Source organism: Salmo salar, chromosome ssa10 (genome assembly GCF_905237065.1).
Source record: "Salmo salar chromosome ssa10, Ssal_v3.1, whole genome shotgun sequence".
In the NCBI taxonomy this organism is placed as follows: Eukaryota; Metazoa; Chordata; class Actinopteri; order Salmoniformes; family Salmonidae; genus Salmo; species Salmo salar.
The window spans coordinates 102,109,747-102,131,439 of NC_059451.1; the positions used below are offsets into that span (position 1 = coordinate 102,109,747).

Below are 21,693 nucleotides of genomic sequence, written 5' to 3' on the forward strand. Positions count from 1 at the left end.
TTTCTGGTGTGGCAACTTCTGTTCTTTGCCACCAATTCATCCTTCTCCAATAGCTCTGTGACCTGGTTTTGTTCATGTTATTAAAAATACATTTCTCAATGAGCTATTGTAGGGCCTCTCCTTCACTTTCAATGTGCTGCTCAATGGCATGGTCTCCTAGCACCATGGTGTGTCTCCAGACTGTCTCACTGAGCATACCCATGTGTTCCTCCGCGGTTCTTCTTTCGACTTCTTTGAAGCAGACGCCAGCCGGAATGACCAGAGGGAATGCATGTGGTTGAGGCACACAGAGACACACTGTGAGCTTTCTCCAGTTTCTCCATCTTTGGAGTGTTGATCTCAGAGGTTGTCCATCTTCCTGATATGTCCAACAGTGAGCTGTTGCCCTGCCACTGCACTCTGCCCCTCTAAACACTCAGATGTTACTTGCTCAGTCTGAAATTCCTCCCTTACCAGGATGGTGTTGCCTGCTGAACTTTTTCCCACTCATTCTCCATCCCAGAAGAACACTCCTGAGTTCTTAGAGGCGGATTGCAGGTTCTGTGAAAGGAGTGTAGGGTGGAAAGTAAGATACAAAAGTTCCCTGTACCATTTATTTATTGAAAGAGACTGAAAAAAATAGTGTTAGTATTTACTATATCTATGTTTAGGCTTATATCAAGTAGGCCTAAGTGACATCAAGTAAAAGAGAAGTTGGTCTCTGCAATATGTGAGAGAAATTTGGCATCTACAACTGAAGAGTTTCATTCCAAAATGCTATATATACATTTTCAGAAATGTTGGTACATTTGCTTTTAGTGATGAAAGAAATTATGAAAGAATGTGTGAGTGAAAAAAAACAATCTAATCATGGCAAGGGGCTGTTCAATGACAGACATGTATTTGTTTAAAATGTATCACTTGGTTTCATTTCAGAGACACAAATAATCATGTTTTATATGCTATATATCTACCGCACTCTCAGAGACATAAGTACTACTGCTAGGTTTTGCACAGTCAAATGTAATATAACTACATGTGACATCAATTTATATATATATATATATATAAGAGAGAATTCAATACAGTAATATGAGATCTGTATGTAAAACAGTTACATTTAACACATAGCATATGCTCTTATCCAGAGCGACTTACAGTAAATTAATTCATCTTAAGATAGATAGTGAGACAACCACATATCGCAGTCAAATATACAGGATACGAACATTCTATTTCAGCTAAACAATGGATATATAGCATTTTGCAAAGAAATGTATTTTCGTACACATCTAATATCTATGAATTACAAGTCTGAGAAACAGTATTATTTTACACACAATTAAGCAATAATTTCTGATTACAAAACACAAATGTGAAAAATTGGTGGATATAGCATTTTGGAAATAAATTCTTGAAATGGTTGAATTATTAATGTGTGATACCTCTGTCACAAAGGTAAATTAAGCTAATAGAGGAAAGGGGTAAAAGACCACAGTAGTCATGTGGGTCTACTGCAAATGGACCACTGCACTGGTCTTACCATTTTCTTTGATCATATTTCATTGCTCTCGCACTTTCAACATCCTCTGTTTCCCTCTGTCAATCGCTGCTCTCCTCTTCAAGGTCTTGTAAAACCTACTGTAATCCCGATTCCTATCACCATCCTTTCCACCTCCCTCAGAAGCTCTGTGGTCTAAGGGAGATCATTCCATTTAAGTTCAGCACATGATGCCTTTGATCACACTGTTTCAAGAGCAACTTGAGAGCCTTCCCTTCTCTTTCCATGCTTAATGCTCTCTGCTTTATGTCCTCTAGTGGGTTCTCTGTAGTGAACAGCACTAGCGTGTCTCCGTACGTTTCGACCAAGTAGTTCCATGTGTTCCACTACTGCTCAAAATGAGCCATTAAGTGGACCAAATGACCAAAATAAAAGCTTTGGGCCCCTGAGAACACACAATGCACTATTTCCCACTTATCTAAGTTCGGGGTTTCTTAGATTGATCCGTTCCTCCTGCCCGGTGTGTCGACTAGTTAGCTGGCGACGTGCCACCTTATCCAACTTCTTCTCACAATGTGCAGTTCGTCCTCCAGTAGCTTCAAAAGCCTCTCTGCCCAGAATGACTGTTTCCTGCGGAGTTCTTCAAAGCTTTAGTCTTTCCCAGCAGTACTGTCCTGCGTTCAGATCCCAAGTGATGAAGTGCTGGAAGCCATATGACACAGTTTAGGATTGGGTAAGTAGGCACAAAACAGAAAATGTTTTTGAAACGCTTGCCGCTGTTGAGACTTGAGACAAGTTAATTGACAAAGAACATGTGGCAATAGGGTTCTTTATTGACACTAACCATTTAGATAAATGTGGCTATTATTTACCTGTTTCTTTCCGTCATCTCCTTTTTCTTCTCCAGAAGTTATTCAACTTCCGAGTATTTTCCGCTTTGAGCATATTGCTAAGAACATATTTGTTCTCACATTTTGCAACAAGCCACTGGAGGACTTCCCCCTCCCTTTCAATCTGCTGCTCAATTGTTATTTATTGTAGGCCATCACCATATGTGAACAGAATGATGACATGTCTCGAAACCATCTCACTGAAAAGACCCATGTGTTCTTCCACTGCGCTCTTATCAGCTTCTCTTAATGGCTCATCGGTTGGGATTACCAGGAGGAATACATATGTCACTGGACGGCACAGACAAATGCTATGTTGAATGTCTTCTTTAAACCATTTTGGAGTGGTCACTGTCGGAACACTGCTCCAGTCTGGTGTTTCAATCACTGTGACCACCATACAGTGTAGCTGGTAGTGCAACTGACTGCTTTGTGCAACTGACTGTTTTTGCCTACATTTCTATATACCCACGATGGTATTTCTAGAGGAACTCTTGCCAGAGATTCTGCTGCCAAGAAGCACAATCTTGACTTCTGGTAGTGCTTGGCCTGTCACAGAGAAAAAGAGCAATCTCAGGTTGCCTTTCCAGACATGAGCAATGGCGATATGAAACTTGAGCAAATCATGAACAGTTTTTTCCTGCTTCCTACAAACATTATACTGTATTGCTGGTGTCTATGTCAAAAATACAAAAACATGCTTTGTCCCTCTTTGAAAATGTTGGACTTACCATGACTGGAAAGCATGCAAAAACTTGCCATATTTCCATGATCACTCATAGCCACCAATTTATTCTGCAGTTGAGTTGAAACTGATATCATACTACCAGCTACACCCAGTTTCATTTGGTACAAAGTACAGAGATGTCAGTGCCTTCTATGCACAGGTAACAATATAAGCCTAATCAGCATAACAACAGCATATATAATGCTTCAGGCCGTTATATAATGCAGACAGTTGTTTCTTCGCTTTCCTCAAATAAGTAATTGTTGGCCATCTTTACCCACAAGGTCTGTTGTTAAGCAACAGTAGTTTAGTCACATAACTGCTGCTCTGGCACCCCAATGGTGGAACAAGCTCCCTCACGACGCCAGGACAGCGGAGTCAATCACCACCTTCCGGAGACACCTGAAACCCCACCTCTTCAAGGAATACCTAGGATAGGATAAAGTAATCCTGCTAACCCCCCCCCCCTTAAAAGATTTAGATGCACTATTGTAAAGTGGTTGTTCCACTGGATATTATAAGGTGAATGCACCAATTTGTAAGTCGCTCTGGATAAGAGCGTCTGCTAAATGACTAAAATGTAAAATGTAAAAAAATAACTAAAGACACCAGTGCCTAATCTCAATTTGGATTTCTCACCTATTCTTGCCATGGTTATTCATCCTGTTACACCAACAGGTATAATGCATTAACATGTGGTTGTAATGCATCTTGTCATAAGCATGCATGACCTCTTACATGTGTTGTCTCATAATGATCGTCAATAAATAACAGCCACTTTAGTCAAGTGCCAGATGTAACATTTGAACAAATGGGCTCAGAACGAGCCTTTCCTGCAGAGAAAGTTTTCTAGAACCTTAATTCTCATAGAAATCAATATCTGTTCTTCTATGACACAGATGGATCCATGATCCCGCTTCAGGAGATCAGTTTCTCCCCAGACAGTAGTTGATTCTACGAAAGTTGATAGTAAAGTTGAATCTGTAAGTAGGGGGGAAATAATGATCAACATCTAAGAGACTCTTGAGGAATGTGTTTACTTAGCAAATAAACTCACTGGAGCAATTTAATGATGAGTGAGGGGCTTTAGGGGTGGTTTGTTACTGTATTGAGTTAGAATTTGGTTTTATGGTTTGCCAGCAAACCCAGTGGTAAATATGAATTGGTAAGTTCTACACTCCTTTGATGGACACTACCTGTGATTCAATAATAACAGTACTAGAAATCTAAATTCCAATTACATTTTCAGTTTAAAAAAAAGAAGTAATTGTTGGATCTGCTGTAGTTGCTTCAGCCATCCTCTGCCCAATGACCTTTGTGAGACAAATGATTACAACTAAAGTCCTTTAGATATCAAACTTTTCTTCACAAATGAAATGTCCATTCTCCTCATAGTCCTCGCGAGTGACCACCATCTCATCAAAGTCTGGGTTTTCTGCCAGGAGCTTGCCTCCTTCCCATGGGTAGGAGATTGGACTACGGACAGAGAAAGGTAACGTGTTCATTTACAAATCGGTGATAAGATTTTACTCCCTAAATAAAAATGTTAAGCCATGAAAAGTAGTTGCAAACTCTAGTGTTTATTTCTTCTTCACGCTTCTAAATAGACCCTGCCTGTGCACTCACTTGGGTGGCTGCAGCACAGAAACCTGGAAGTCGGTGGGGGTGAGGGAGCGGACCTCTTTGTACACCCGATCTCTGAACCCTGGGAACAATGTGTTACCCCCAGTGAGGACAATGTTCTTGTAGAAGTGGGGCTGCATCTCTATACAAGGAAACAGGAGAGAAAATGTCATTTTATTTCATTGACACCTCTTCACCTGTTCAATCTCTTGTATGACTGTGAGTGAAAGTGTGATGATTGTTCTTTCTCCTACCCTCTGGCATGTTGTTGATGGAGTTGACTAGCGCTTCAGGGATGCCCATCTCATGGATGCCGATGTCTGAGGGGTGAAAGAGCATCTCTGGGACGGCAAACCTCTCATTGGCCAAGCGCAGGATCTGCTCTCCGGTCTTGTATTTCCCTGTGAAATTCATCTCCTCTCTTGGCTGGGGGAGACACAGAAGATGGTCAGAGAACAGGGGACTACTCCATCCACAACCTCCTTAAATTGTAATGTAAACTCTGCAAAAAAATAAACGTCCCTTTTTCAAGATCCTGTCTTTCAAAAATAATTTGTAAAAATCAAAATAACTTCACAAATCTCCATTGTAATGGGTTTAAATACTGTTCACCATGCTTGTTCAATGAACCATAAACAATTAATGAACATGCACCTGTGGAACAGTGGAATGGTCGTTAAGACACTAACAGCTTACAGATGGTAGACAATTAAGGTCACAGTTATGAAAACTTAGGACATTAAAGAGGACTTTCTACTGACTCTGAAAAACAACAAAAGAAAGATGCTCAGGGTCCCTGCTCATCTGCGTGAACATGTCTTAGGCATGCTGCAAGGAGGCATGAGGACTGCAGATGTGGCCAAGGCAATAAATTGCAATGTCCGTACTGTGAGACCCCTAAGACAGCGCTACAGGGAGACAGGACGGACAGCTGATCGTCCTCGCAGTGGCAGACCACTAACAACACCCGCACAGGATCGGTACATATGAACATCACACCTGCGGGACAGGTATAGGATGGCAACAACAACTGCCCGAGTTACACCAGGAACGGACAATCCCTCCATCAGCGCTCAGACTTTCTGCAATATGCTGAGAGAGGCTGGACTGAGGGCTTGTAGGCTTGTTGTAAGGCAGGTCCTCACCAGACATCACTGGCAACAACATCGCCTATGGGCACAAACCCACCATCGCTGGACGAGACAGGACTGGCAAAAAGTGCTCTTCACTGACGAGTCACAGTTTTGTCTCACCAGGGGTGATGGTCGGATTCGTGTTTATCGTCAAAAGAATGAGCGTAACACCGAGGCCTGTACTCTGGAGCGGGATCGATTTGGAGGTGGAGGTTCCGTCATGGTCTGGGGCGGTGTGTCATAGCATCATTGGACTGAGCTGGTTGTCATTACAGGCAATCTCAACGCTGTGCGTTACAGGGAAGACATCCTCCTCCCTCATGTGGTACCCTTCCAGCAAGCTCATCCTGACATGACCCTCCAGCATGATAATGCCACCAGCCATACTGCTCGTCCTGTGCATGATTTCCTTCAAGACAGGAATGCCAGTGATCTGCCATGGCCAACAAAGAGCCCAGATCTCAATCCCATTGAGCACGTCTGGGACCTGTTGGATCGGAGGGTGAGGGCTAGGCCCATTCCCCCAAGAAATGTCCGGAACATGCAGGGGCCTTGGTGGAAGAGTGGGGTAACATCTCACAGCAAGAACTGGCAAATCTGGTGCAGTCCATGAGGAGGAGATGCACTGCAGTACTTAATGCAGCTGGTGGCCACACTGACTGTTACTTTTGATTTTGACCCCCTTGGTTCAGGGACACATTATTCCATTTCTGTTAGTCACATGTCTGTGGAACTTGTTCAGTTTATGTCTCAGTTGTTGAATCTTGTTATGTTCATACAAATATTTACACATGTTAAGTTTGCTGAAAATAAACGCAGTTGACAGTGAGAGGATGTTTATTTTTTGCTGAGTTTAAGTGTAACAATGAACAGAAAGTGCGTTCAAATAAATGCGTGTGAAGAATCCATACCTTGCAAAAGCCCTTCTTGATGGAGCTGAAATCTGGTAGCACATAATCTCTCATCACTGTGTTGTCCTCTCCTTTTAACCTGCAAACAGAGGCGATCACCACCTTTAAATCAACACTCACTCAATGTCTCACTCATCTACTGACATAACTGCTTCAATTAAATAGTAGCCTACAAGTTTGGGGCAGCAGGTAGCCTAGTGGTTAGAGCATTGGGCCAGTAACCGAAAGGTTGCTGGATCGAATCCCCGGGCTGACAAGGTAAAAATCTGTCGTTCTGCCCCCGAGCAAGGCAGTTACCCACTGTTCCCCGGTAGGCCATTGTTGTAAATAATAATTTGTTCTTAACTGACTTGCCTAGTTAAATAAAGGTTAAATAAAAAAAACTGTCCTTAGAAATGCACATACATACATACATACTAAACAAGACTTGTGTCTTGTTTAGCAGGCGAGACGATGCTCTAATAAAAATGAAAATGTCCTTACTGTGCTATATCCATGTCCTTGTAGAAATCCTGGGATACATAGCACACATCCTCTTTCACCTGATTGATCACATGGGTCTCATCCATGACATGCAACTGCCTGTTGAGGAAGGAATAAAATTATATCAATTACAATTCTGCACAAACACGTGACATTGGAGAAGCTGTAGAAAACTATGAACACAATATTCAATGTCAGTTTGACATGACAATCTTACCTATATGAAATAATCTCCTTCAAATGATTGGTCAGTAGCTTGCCCCCTACGTTGATCCTACCAAGGAAAACCAAATGAAACCATGGTCAACTCAAAATAGTGTTACATGCTAATAGCTAAGTCCCAGAACCATTTCGCATTAGCTTTAGGGCACAGCACAAATAAATAACACCGAAGGCTACCATATTTCATACCATATGTATTTTTAAGACCTCCATGTGGAGGTTACTCATTTTGAATCATGTCGTGGCACGTTTTTGAAAATTATAGTACTTTTTGGTAACATTTTTGCACTGTTAATGTTGAATAGCAAGTGTTAACCTGCATATCCCATCCTTCATTTTCTTCCCCCTGCAGTAGGGGACTATGTGGGTGAAGGAGAAGCCACTGTCCACCACGATGCAGCACAGCTCCTGGTTGTTCACCTGGAAGTAGCGGTGGGCGCTCAGGGATCCAGCTGAAACAAAGAGGACATCCGCATTACACAGCCAAGTAGGAATACTTTCTACCATTATCACAGCCAGGTCTGTATCATCATAATTTAACTTGCATTGGGTTGAATTTATCATTCAGTCACAGTGTAAGATCACAATATAGATATCTTAGATCTAGCATAGATACTAATTGAAAACACACAAGCCTTCGGCCACTGGGGAAGTCCTTTACTGAGTACATTGAACTCACCATTAATTCTGAGAGCTGCTTGGAACTGGTATTCCTCAAACAGGATCTCATTCATGGACTCCTGAATGGAGGTGAAGTTGAAGTAGGGCTCTGTGATCACTACACTGGTGTCTGCAAAGTCCACCTGCAGCCATAACATACACATTGCAACTTCTTCCCCACTGTTATCAATCTCCACCTATCTTCAATTCCATAGGGTTACTTACACAACATTTGTGATTCAGCTAATTGTGGAAAATCATTAATCACAACACAGTGGATCAACAGCACCTTAAACATTTCCTTTCCAAAGAGGTGATCCCACACTTTTCTTTGGACATCCCAATTAACAAGGTAACCCTGCAACAAAACAGACGATAAAAATCATTTTAGTCTTTCGGATGCAGTGCCCCTTTTGTCCGCCAAGCCTAGGAATCATTTACTGGCAAGATGCAGCGCAACCCCCTGGAGACACGGCCAGATTACGTGCGCACCTTTTGGAAAGGGAGAATGTAGAAAAGTCCTGAGGGATCCTTGATTTCATCCAGTTGGTTGGCGGTAAAAGTCTTCAACCTTGACGTCTTGGAGCGAAACTGACAATTTGGGATAACGCTATGGGAAAAGAGAAACAAGAGCACTCTGCTTGAAATCGAAGAGGTCTGCCGATTAAAGAGGTAGTTTAGGATTTTACAATTTAATGTTAGATGGGTCCTCATCCTGCAAGTAGTCTATGGGCCAGGATAAACTGTAATCAATGGTTCGGTTTTCTTTACACAGCCACTACAAACGTAACTAACTTCAGATTTGGTATTTTTATTTTAACTTTAGATTAGTTTTTTACATGCCCACACCACTTCCATTGATCTTAACTTGCAGTGGCTTAAGTTAGCTGAAGTTTGCAGTAACTGTTTAAAGAAAACCGAACCACGCATAACAATTTCTCCTGGCTCGTAAACAACTTTCAGGGTGAGGAACCATCTAAAATCAAGTTGTAAAATCCTGAAATACTCATTTAAAGATATGATTATTATTGATATTTCCCATTGATTATTGAAAAATATTATAAGTTATAAATGCCCCATGAGCTAGTACGACTGTTTCTCTATTACCCAAATGAAAGGTTTTATTACTCCATTGTTTACAAAAACAAGAACATAAAGCTTCAAAATATCATGTACATGTCATGAAGTGTCAGTCCTTGCATCTAGCTAGAGAACAGCCTATGAATTTGAGAGGTAGCTCATTGCCCTAGCCCCATCTGTATAGATGGGTTAGCTGACAAATTCAGGAAAACGATGTGCACGCATCAATGGGGCAGAAATCCATGAGTTGTTGTGATTCTGGACGGCCAGATAGCTACCAACAATGACAAACTGCCATGTGGAGAATCGTAAGTGACTAGTTGCAACAACTTTAATCTTGCTGTTGATACCATCCTGTCTTGTTCTGACTGATTTCATGTCAATGCTAATATGGATAAAATCTAGTTAACCAACAAGTAACGATGTATTTGAGAGACAAGTACTCATTGTGGAAATGTATTTATGTTTAATATAAACATTGAAGACGAAATATAGTTTACACGTTGTCAACAATCTAAGCCAATCCCGTCTGTTTTGCCTCATAGTTGTTGCTGAACAACCAACCTGTCTATACCAAAACAAGTGACGGGGCTGCCGTTTTGCTGAAAAACGATTCACAGATTGAAGCTTTAACCATCCGATCTCATTATTCCCTTGAAATTGGTCACAATAATAGATGCATTTTTTTCTATTAAACATCCAACAATAAAAAGCACAACGGTATGCTTATCCAGTTATATTTGTTAGCTAGCATCATAGCTTGTAACGTTGTTACCTGACTTTTTCGTGGCTGTATCCAATTTTGGCCGAATAAGCTCCGTTATCAAGAACTAAAGTGGTCATTTTCTGTAACTTGCGAGACTTTACCAGGGCCACTTAAACTGTAGTTCAATAAACAATCAAACTACAGTAGCTAGCTACATAGCTGAGCAAATATCGACTTTATCGTGCGCTCTTCTAGCGTGCTTCTTTCTGGTCAATCATTGCTCAAGAAATGTGTCCTTCCAATAGTTAGGCCGGGAGGAAGCGTGTTTTATAACATTAGTTCCGGACCTGTACCAACAAACATTGGCATTTATTGGCATCTTGAAAATCACAATCCACAAAGTTCCGACAGTGTAAAATATACGCCTACAAGGTCCTCCACAATAACATGATCAAACTGGGGTATGCAACCTTTATTGTTATAACATTTGGTAAAAAACTCAGTTGCACACATTTCAGAAATGGCAGGTATTTTTGATCATTATTTTCATAGCATCAGTAGATTCATTTTGTTTAACGTCTCTCCCAAAATATGAATGGCCAATGCCTCCACAAAATGTTACCAAACACATTAAATCATTTTTGTAACACATTTGTAACCATACATTTAATCAAATGCTGTCCCATTGAAAAATTCACCAGGCATTACGAAATCTTTGGAAAATTACAAAATAACATTTCCATGTGTCTGAATAAGGATGGTTTCAGAAAAATTAAATTAAGTTCAGTCTTTCACAATTTATTTGATGAGGATTCAAAAACATAGAAATGATTTCTAAAACCTATTGAGATGTTCAGAAAACCTGACGTGAGTCTACAGGTTTTCATTAGTTCCACTCACTCATATAGGCTCCATATTTAAACTAATCAACACAATGTCTGAACTCTGAACTAGGTTTTGTGGGTGAGGTTACTGATAGTAAGAGCGGTAGCGGGACTGGTCTGGGAGCTGGGGAGGACCAGGCATCTGGCCATGGGGTGGGGGCCGCTGCATGCGGGACGGGTGAGTGCCCCTGGGGGCTGGCCACATCCCTGGGCTCAGTCCCCCGGGCTGGTTAAAGGGCGGGCTGACAGTGCCCCGATCCTGCTGCATGGAGCTTGGATTGTAGTGGTGGGGAGGGGGCGTGTTAACAGGAGGACCACCGTGTTGGGGCAGGGAGCCTGGGGGAGGTGGGTGGTTCATGTAGGGAGGCATCTGGCCCATGATGTGTCCAGGTGGTGGGGTGATAGGAGGCAGGCCTGAGGACATGGGAGGGACCTGGTTGTAGACCAGATGAGGCGTACCGGGGCCCTGAGGAAGGTGCTGCATAGGGTGGCTGAGGGTGGGTGGCGGCTGAGGGGGGTGGGCCGTAGTGCTGCTGCTGGGGTGGGAGGGCCATCAGGTGGTGGGGCTGGCCAGGGTAGTCTCCCTGATGGGGGTGGGGAGGGGGCATTCCCTGGGTAGGCTGGGGAAGGGGCGACTCCCCAGAGTCATCCTGAATGGGCACAGTGATGAGGTTGCTGTGCTTGCGAGTAGTCAACGTGGCAATGTGGAACATCTCCTGACCCAGTGGGGGGCGATGGAGGCCAGAGGGGCCCAGTTCAGAGGGGGTTGACGGCGAGGCGGGAGGGGGGCTGGCCATAGGGGTCGTGTCCCTGCAGCTGTGGGGGTATGAGGGGGTGTCCTTTGGCCAGGTGGGGCAGTGGTAGCAGACGAAAGTGGTCAGGTGGCTCTGAGGCCAGTTGTGGATGCAAGGGCTCTAGGCATGGTAGAATGCCCCCTCCTGCAGCCTTGGCTGCCCTTATGTGTCGGTGGTTGACATGGGCCTGCAGGTCGCGCTGGGACAAGTAGGTGCGCTTGCAGCCCGGAACGATGCTGCACATGTAGAGGAGGCCCCGCAGGCACTGCTCAATCCGCTGGACCGGATCTGTGCAGCTGTATAGGGTGAGACTAATCTCAGGGTTTAGTAAGGGAAGTGGAGCCAGCGACAACACACGCATTACATCAACACATGCTTTGAGACTTAGCAGAGAGACTAGACTGTGCACTCACAATGTGAGGGAGATGGCTCACAACAGTTAATGACTAATTTAACTTGTACAGTATAATCGAAGGCAAAGGTTTGAGAGGCAATTTACCCTGGACACATCTTTTCCATCTTCTTCTCATGGAGCAGGGCACAATCATAGCAAAATACATGCTTGCAGGGAATCTGTGGAAGAGGAACACTGTTAGCACACATGAGCGCCAAGCGTCAAGCACAGGAGGCTGGTGAGGGGAGGACGGCTCATATTCATGGCTGAAACAGAGTAGATGGATTGGCATCAGACACATGGAAACCATGTGTTTAATGTATTTGATACCATTCCACTGATTCTGCTCCAGTCATTACCACAAGCCTGTCCTCCCCAATTAAGGTGCCACCAACCTACTGTGGTGTCAAGGCATAAAAATGAATGAATAAAGAGTGTGGATTATAGTTACTTGCAGAAATATTCCTAGTGAGGGAAGGAGGCATAAACTTACCATGCGTCCATAGAGCTTTATGGGAAGGCCACATATCTCACAGAAATGAACTGGCGTGTCGTCCTTCTCGCCAACCAGATTCAGCTGAAGAGACAAAACTAATATTTTCACATTTAGCTGTCTCTGAAAGAATACACACAATATGCAGCCTGCAACATCATGATAGTGTTATTTTGGGTCGCAACAAATTAGAGTAACCGTGATTTAAAAGAAAAATAGAGAATGGACACTTACTTTGTAGTCCCAGAACATGGGCTGAGGGAACCTCCTCTGGTTGCCTAACGCATCTCCAGACTTGCGCTCAAATCTATCTTCCTGCTTGAACCCAAAGCCCTCTAAAACATTAAGGAATACAACTGGCATGAATGGCAATTCTGGATGTGCTTCTCTCTCCTTCAAGCCACCATCATGCTTACCTTCATCATTAGGCTGGGTTTTGGAGGGCAGTCTGCTTAAGGGTCTTTGTGAGTGGTTAACAGCCTTGCTTCTGACTGGCTGCTTGGATATCAGCTTAATCGGGATCCGTCTGCGTACATCATGGCCCTCCAGAATGATTGAACCATCAGTGCCTTGTAGATCAGTGTCTAAAAATAATCATGTCAATGTCAATAGCCATAGCTAGTTGAATGTGCACATTTATCTTTTTTCAACGTGTTGGCTGTAACTGTTTAAACTAATGCTTGGGTCATAGATTATTATCCTCTGTCTCTGCTTGGGCCAGTGTCAGTGGTCACAAAACATGCTTATATCCTGCCTGTCTAGTTTGCTACTTGTTTGCATGCTAACTTCAACAGGTTACTGTTGCATAGTGGTGTTACATGGTCTACTGGGATGCATTTTTGCATCCTTTACCTAACTACCAATATCAACTACAACAATATAATATGTATACAGCTAGCTAACGTTGGCCATAAGCATATAGCTACTGTAGCTCGCTAGCCAACTGAAAATAATGCGAGCTAGGCAGTGCTAGCCCTCAAAGGCCTTGAGCCCAACACAGTTTCCTGTCTGTGTTTTCGGCTCTAGCTACCTACAGGAAACACTGCATAATAATAAAAGCCACTGCAACACAAAATGTATCATATGTACACCATACAAAATAGAACAAATGGATGTACACATACAAACTCCTCACCATTTTGGTACATTATCAAATTATTGACGCATTGCAGTATGGGAAAGGATTGTTCTTCTTCTATACATTTGTATTGGCCGATCGCAACCAACTGAAAGGCGCATATAGCGCCACCAACTGTACTGGAGTGTAAGGCCAGTCGCAGCCTTCCTAATCATCTACTGTAGTTCTCTTACCTGGCCGTATGTTTCTGCCTACTGTTCTGGAGTGTGAATTCATTACACGATGTGACACAAAAAGGGTAAGGAAAAAGGACTGGGAAAAGGGAAGAAAAATTGCCCTACCGCCTAACCTGGGGCGGCAGGTTAGTTGAATATTGTTTTTATTTACTTTTTTGCACACCAGTATTTCGACTTGCACATCCTCATCTGCACATCTATCACTCCAGTGTTAATTTCTAAATTGTAATTACTTCGCTACTATTGGCCTATTTATTGCCTTACCTCCTTACTCATTTGCACACACTGTATATAGATTTTCTATTGTGCTATAGACTGTACATTTGTTTATCCCATGTGTAACTCTGTGTTGTTGTTTTTTGTCGCACTGCTTTGCTTTATCTTGGCCAGGTCGCAGTTGTAAATGAGAACTTGTTCTCAACTGGCCTACCTGGTTAAATAAAGGTGAAAAAAAAATGAAAAAAGAAAAAGGTTAGAGCATTGATCGAATCCCCGAGCTGACAAGGTAAAAATATGTCGTTCTGCCCCTGAACAAGGCAGTTAACCCACTGTTCCTCGGTAGGCCGTCATTGTAAATAAGAATTTGTTCTTAACTGACTTGCCTAGTTAAATAAAGAATACATTTAAAAAAAACTACACCCATTAAAACCTCACCACTATTCCATCTGATCCAACACCAGGCCAACTCTTCTGCAGTAAAATCTCATACACCCAAGTACTTTTCTGCAGCTGCCACCACATCATCTATTTTTATGTGATATACGTTCCATTTCCGCGGTAAAGTTGATAACCATGGCTATGAACGCTAACTATTGGCCTTGGCTTATTCACAAGGAGTCTCTTAGGATCCCTCGCCCTGTACCCATCTCCCTCTACTACTGTCTTTAGTGCCTCAGCATACGACACCTTCTGTACTACTCTGATCCTGGCAACCTCAACCTGCCTTTTTTTTTCATTGGACACTTCGGATCTCCAGCACCATGTGTACCCCTACAGTTACAAAAGCTGAAGAACATATGCACATCCAGGTACTTTCCGCAGGTGCTGGAGTTGTAGGCAAACTCGTCGAAAACAGAAAGGAAAACGCTGCTCATGCTCCCAGGTGATATTTATTAATAACAATGTTTCGACCCTTAGTTCTTCATGACTTATCAATGGTATATGATGGATACCTGATGAAGACCTAAGGTTCGAAATGTTGTCATAAATAAATATCACCTGGGAGCATGAGCAGCAGTGTGCGGCGTTTTCCTTTCTGTTTACCCCTACAGTTAACACACACAACTTTTTCAACCGATACATTTACATTTAAGTCATTTAGCAGATGCTCTTATCCAGAGCGACTTACAAATTGGTGCATTCACCTTATGATATCCAGATATCCAGATACTACACATTCCTTTGTCTCATGCCCTGCTGCACACTTCTCACATCTAGGAATCTCCTTTCTACACACTGCTGCAACATGATCATAAGCTTGGCACCTAAAACACCTTAATGGGTTTGGGACAAAAGCTCTCACGGGATAACTGACATCCTAAACTGACTTTGTCGGGTAAAGACTACATCAAAACCAGGGGTTGGAACCAAAAATATTTTCCAATAGTTTTGTTCTGAACAGAACCATCATTTTTTTTGTTCCACTGTTCCCACCAGCGAAGTATAATTCTGAACCGGTTCAAACCTCCCAAAAAGTAACGTTCCTTTCTGTTCCCTTTTAAACTTCAGAAATTCACATATTTTTTTTACATTTAGCTCGACATTACATTTCTTCACCAATGGATAGAGCAGTGGACCATGCAAGCTATGTACATGCATTGGACAGACAAGTGTAGTGTAGGGTGCGACATACGACTGAAATTTTGAAGGTGAGGAGAGCAGTGGGCATGAAGCGCTGGGCATCTTGTTGTTATGACATACATTACCTGAATTAGGACCACAGAATTATACCTATGGAGGAGCGGCTTCCATGAAGGCACTTTGAATGTATTTTGAACTTCAGAGAGTTAGCCTAACTAACTCAGGAGACTGAAAATATTCGGCATGAGTCCTCAGATCCTCAAAAGGCTCTACAGCTGCACTATCGAGAGCATCCTGACTGGTTGCATCACTCCCTGGTATGGCAACTGCTCGGCCTCTGACCCCAAGGCACTACAGAGGGTAGTGCATACGGCCCAGTATATCACTTGGGCAAAGCTTCCTGCCATCCAGGACCTCTATACCAGGTGGTGTCAGAGGAAGGCCCTAAAAATGGTCAAAGACTTCAGCCTCTCTAGTCATAGACTGTTCTCTTTGCTACCACACAGCAAGTGGTACCGGAGCGCCAAGTCTAGGTCCAAGAGGCTTCTAAACAGCTCCTACCCCAAAGCCATAAAACTCCTGAACATCTAATCAAATGGCTACCGAGACTATTTATTTTTCTTCCTGGGGGGGACTGTGGGAGGGGTCTCGAATGGTTGAGGGACAGCTATTGGGGAACTGTGGGGGGGGGGGGGATCTTGGAGGGTTCGGGTTCACATTTTTTGGCCTGGTGGTAGATCGGTCAACATGCCCTTGAGCAGGGCATTGACCCTGGATGCTTCTGTGTGTCGCTCTGAATGAGAATCTGTTGGATGACTGGTATGATGTGGTTGTTGAGTGGCTTCACTGCAAGTATATTGTATGTATCGAATATTCAATAAAAAAAATTAAAACATACCACAGGCACACCTATTACATTTTTATTTTTTTTAAAACACTTTGAAGTTTGTGGAAATGTAAAAGGAATGTGGGAGAATATAACACAATAGATCTGGTAAAAGATAATACAAAGAAAAAAACAACCACTTTTGTATTTTTTTTGTACCATCATCTTTGAAATGCAAGAGAAAGGCAATAATGTATTATTCCAGCTCAGGTGCAATTTAGATTTTGGCCAATAGATGGAAGAAGTGTATGTGCAAAGTTTTAGACTGATCCAATGAAATGCATTTCTGTTCAAAATGTTGTATCAAGACTGCCCAAATGTGCCTAAATTGTTAATTAATAACTTTTCATGTTCAAAATTGTGCACTCTCCTCAAACAATAGCATGGTATTCTTTCACTGTAATAGCTACTGTAAATTGTACAGTGCAGTTAAATTAACAGGAATTTAAGCTTTCTGACAATATCAGATATATCTATGTCCTGGGAAATGTTCTTGTTACTTGCAACCTCATGCTAATCGCATTAGCCTACGTTAGCTCAACTGTCCCGTGGAAGGGACACCGATCCCGAAGACGTGAACCCTATCGGTCACGAGACCCCAACAAAAATCAGCTTTTCATTTATCTGACTTTCATTTATCGGCATTTAGCCTCATAATTAAGTGTTTTACCATTTATTTTCAGGACAACCAGGGCTACAAGTATAACACAAAAACACATTTTAGGAGACCTTAGAAATATTTTGCAGGTCTTTGAAATATTTAGCAGGCCTTTGAAATATTTAGCAGGTCTTTGGATAGGATAAAGTAATCCTTCTAACCCCCCCCTTAAAAGATTTAGATGCACTATTGTAAAGTGGTTGTTCCACTGGATATTATAAGGTGAATGCACCAATTTGTAAGTCGCTCTGGATAAGAGCGTCTGCTAAATGACTTAAATGTAAATGTAATTAGAGGAATGTGCCCTAGTGGGCTAAACCGGCATGGCGGCTTGTTAGACAAAAGGGGAGTGGGGGTCAGCTGAGAAGGCACTACAGAGTTGATAATTATAACAATTGAAATACTAAACCTTTGCACATGAACGCTCACTCATTCGGGAACAATTGCAATCAATCAATATATTTATGCTCAGTGTGTCGTTGGGATCTCTGTTGAAAAGTTTGTTTCTGTTGGAGAATTTGTCCGCCTTCTCTCTCTCTCTGTCGTGGTTAGAATGGGTAGTTCAGAGTGACATTCATTAATGTCGTTATAGAATAGCTGTTTCGGTGGTTGTCGGTCTTCGCGTTCAATGATACCGAATTCCTAGCTGCAGACTAGTAATTAATATCAAAGACTTGTTCTTATTCTGTCGGTATCGATAGTCTAAGAGTTTAACCACATGGTATGGTTAAAAGTTAATCAAGAGAAATGCATGGTCTCCAACCTTTAGCCATCTCATAATTGAGGTAAGTTTGGTCTGGTGATAGAAAACATAGGTGGGGGTTTTATTCGGGACATAGAAAAAAGCTGTCTGATGACGCCAGGTCCTGTCTGTGTCCCTGGGGGCGTGCCAAGGACTTAGTGAAACTTTGAACAGAAATACAACTCTCTCACATTAACATCATTACATAGCATCCCATCATCTCACAAATAGCTTCATACTTATTCATTCATTTTATACAACCATTTAGATGTAAGTCTCATAGCTGAGGCTATTGTATAAACATGATTATGGTAATGTGGCCGTATTGTCTCTCATGAGTTTCACAAAATTGTACCAAACGGACCAGTTCATAGCTGGATTCTTCACCGATCTTTTATACCTTCTCCAGAACCTGAATATCGTTCGGTTCTCCAGTTCTGTGAGGTGGAAGAACTCCTTTGTTCTCCCTATACTGGGGCCATGAGGAGAGGGTCTCCTCGTAGGAATTTACAACCGCTCTTACAGAGCCTGGTGTCAGAAGTATAGAGGTCGGGGGATGGTGCTCGCAGTGTCCAAAGAGGGCAACGTCATGACAACATACTACAGTATCTCTTCCCTTACAAAATATTGAAGTTAGAATGCAGTATGCTGCAAATACTGTGTCCAAAATAATTTTGCAGTAATTTTGTAGTCTAACTGAAGTTACAGTGCAGTGTTATTGCAGTTCAACTGCGGTATACTGCAGCTATTCTGCAATTACTGCATCCAAAATACCACAGTCAACTGCAGTTACTGCAGTTTCAAAACGGCAATCTTTTTTTGTAAGGGTTATGCTTTTGACAATGATTTCACAAAGCCTATTTAACATGATATGCCTAACTATAACCACTAGGCTAATAAATAAACACGTTTTCAGGGGTACTTATTACATGTGTAATTACACTGTAACAAGTATTGTAGTTAATTGTTATAACTCAGTTACACTGTACTAACATGTAACTGGTGGTAATTGCAGTCTGTAATTACAGAGGTATGACAAAAAATGCTTCTTTCCATGCTTGTTACAAATGGGCAAGTTTCCATTTGCTTCCATTAGCTTCTTATTAGCTGCATCCGATTCAGTAATAACTGTCGCAAGGTTGTAATCTCTTGTGGACAGATGTGCTGGGTGACCGAGATTAAAGGTTGGAGGCTCAATAGGCTCTAAGTGCCTACCTGTGAATGTGCGAACTTGGTTAAGTTTACAAAAACAGATCAGATATAGGTCATCATCACTGACTGTGGTCTACAATATGGGTGTCATCCCAGATTATAATTTAGAAAAATGTATTATTAATGTGTATGCTACCCATTATTACAACTTGAACCTCCTTGCCATCCAAGTGAGAGGATAAACCCACAAGTACACCACAGAGTACAAAGTTGATCATATTACACCAGTGCTAGACTCTACACTGGCTTCCTGTTAAGGCTAGGGCTGATTTCAAGGTTTTACTGCTAACCTACTGCAAACATGGACTTGCTCCTACCTATCTTTCCGATTTGGTCCTGCCGTACATACCTACACTTACTCTACAGTCACAAGACAGAGGCCTCCTTATTGTTCCTAGAATGTCTAAACAAACAGCTGGAGGCAGGGCTTCCTCCTATAGAGCTACATTTTTATGGAATGGTCTGCTGAGCCATGTGAGAGAAGCAGACTCGGTCTCAACCTTTAAGTCTTTACTGAAGACTCCTCTCTTCAGTAGCTGAGTGTAGTCTGGTTCAGGGGTGAGAAGGTGAACGGCAAGACACTGGAGTGACAAACCACCCTTGCTGTTGCTGCCTTGCTCATGCTCTCCCACCCTTCTTGTACTTGGGCTCGTGCAGTGGGGGAGATCTTAGTGGGCTATACTCGGCCTTGTCTCAGGGTAGTAAGTTATTGGTCTGTTGATATCCCTTTAGTGGGTAGGGGCTGTGCTTTGGCAAAGTGGTTGGGGTTATATCCTGCCTGGTTGGCCCTGTCCGGGGTAACTTTGGACAGGGTCACAGTGTCCCCCGAACCCCTGTCTCAGTCTCCATTATCTATGCTGCAATAGTCTATGTGCTAGGGTCAGTCTGTCTTATCTGGTGTCCTTTGTGTTCTTAGGTATGCACCCTTTATTCTCCCCAATTTAGTGATATCCAAATGGTAGTTACAGTCTTGTCCCATTGCTGCAACTCCCAACTCCCATACGGACTCGCTAGAGCGAGCTGGGACAAGGACATCCCGGCTGGCCAAACCCTCCCCTAACCCGGACAACGTTGGGCCAATTGTGCGCCGCCTCAAATGTGCGCGGCCTGCTGCGACACAGCCAGGTATCGAACCAGGATCTGTAGTGATGCAGCGGTCTAAGGCAATGCAGTGCCTTAGACCGAAGGCCCGACCTTGCTGTATTTCTAACCAATGAAACTGACGTAAAGACTTCACCATTATCTAGCTGTCACAGTTTATTAAATGCATATTCTCTCTCAACAGGCCACAAAAGAAAAAGTACATTTAAAGTCAACAGTTCCTCGTGTGGCCGATGCAAGGAGGAGTTCTCTCCCACCAATGAGGACACACGGTCTTAGGTCCCACACACAAAACAGACAGACTAAATACCCCACTAATTACTAAACACAAAACAGGTGCTACCCTAACCAGACATTACCAAACGAAACAGAAAAGGAAATCAGTGGCAGCTAGTAGGCCGACGACGACAACCGCCAAGCGCCGCCCGAACGGGGAGAGGCGCCACCTGTGGACGTTGTGACAGTACCCTGACGCGCGGCTCCCGCAGCGCGCCGACGCCGGCCTCGAGGACGACCCGGAGGGAGAGGTGCAGGGCAATCCGGATGGAGGCTGTGGAACTCCTGCAACATTGCAGGATCCAAGATGTCCTCCACCTGTACCCAGCACCTCTCCTCCAGACTGTACCCCTCCCAGTCCACGAGGTACTGCAGGCCCCCTACCCGACGCCGGAGTCCAAGATGGACCTGTGTACGCCGGGGCCCCCCCGATGTCCAGGGGGGGGTGGAGGGACCACCCGCACCTCAGCGTCCTGCAGTGGACCAGCTACCACCGGCCTGAGGAGAGACACATGAAACGAGGGGTTAATACGGTAATACGAAGGGAGCTGCAACCTATAACACACCTCGTTTATTCTCCTCAGGACTTTGAATGGCCCCACAAATCGCAGACCCAACTTCCGGCAGGGCAGGCGGAGGGGCAGGTTTCGAGTCGAGAGCCAGACCCTGTCCCCTGGAGTGAACACAGGGGCCTCACTGTGGCGGCGGTCAGCGCTCTCCTTGTGCCGTCCCACAGCCCGTTTAAGGGATTCCTGGACGGCACTCCAGGTCTCCTTAGAGCGCTGTCCCCAGACCTCCACCGCAGGAGCTTCAGTCTGGCTCTGATGCCAGGGCACCAGGACCGGCTGGTAAACCAACACCACCTGAAAGGGCGACAGGTTAGTGGAGGAGTGGCGAAGAGGGTTCTGCGCCAACTCGGCCCACGGTACAAACCTCGCCCACTCTCCCGGCCGGTCCTGGCAATAGGACCGCAGAAACCTGCCCACATCCTGGTTAATTCTCTTCACCTGCCCATTACTTTCGGGGTGAAAACCCGAGGTCAAACTGACCGAAACCCCCAGTCGCTCCATAAACGCCCTCCACACTCGGGACGTGAACTGGGGACCTCGATCAGAGATGATGTCCTCAGGCACCCCGTAGTGCTGGAAGACATGCGTAAATAAGGCCTCCGCGGTCTGTAGGGCCATAGGAAGACTGGGAAAAGTGAGTAGACGGCAGGACTTA

At 43.6% G+C, this 21,693-nt stretch overlaps 2 protein-coding genes across 2 annotated transcripts; both read right to left on the minus strand.

Annotated features, from left to right (window-relative positions):
- Positions 1-4,115: 4,115 nt before the first annotated feature.
- actr6 (actin related protein 6) lies at positions 4,116-10,227 on the minus strand. The gene is made up of 11 exons (XM_014125076.2): positions 9,985-10,227; positions 8,622-8,739; positions 8,419-8,487; positions 8,149-8,272; positions 7,786-7,921; positions 7,465-7,521; positions 7,248-7,346; positions 6,765-6,843; positions 4,975-5,146; positions 4,724-4,862; positions 4,116-4,573 (listed from the first exon to the last, which is right to left on the minus strand). Exons 1-11 carry the CDS (start codon positions 10,050-10,052, stop codon positions 4,444-4,446), a joined length of 1,191 nt encoding a protein of 396 aa, XP_013980551.1. The 5' UTR covers positions 10,053-10,227; the 3' UTR covers positions 4,116-4,443.
- A 145-nt stretch (positions 10,228-10,372) lies between these two features.
- On the minus strand, positions 10,373-13,633 carry hakai (E3 ubiquitin-protein ligase Hakai). The gene is given in 8 exon segments (NM_001173564.1): positions 10,373-11,311; positions 11,313-11,582; positions 11,584-11,904; positions 12,093-12,166; positions 12,481-12,564; positions 12,715-12,815; positions 12,897-13,064; positions 13,616-13,633. Coding segments are annotated over 8 exon segments (1,458 nt in total). The 5' UTR covers positions 13,629-13,633; the 3' UTR covers positions 10,373-10,884.
- Positions 13,634-21,693: the final 8,060 nt, after the last annotated feature.

Coding starts and splice junctions, on each gene's coding strand:
- actr6 (XM_014125076.2), bottom strand. CDS start 10,052: ATGACCACTTTAGTTCTTGATAACGGAGCTTATTCGGCCAAAATTGGA. Junction 7,347..7,464: donor AAGGAGATTATTTCATATAG/GTAAGATTGTCA, acceptor CTTCCTCAACAG/GCAGTTGCATGTCATGGATG. Junction 4,574..4,723: donor TCTGTGCTGCAGCCACCCAA/GTGAGTGCACAG, acceptor CTCTGTCCGTAG/TCCAATCTCCTACCCATGGG.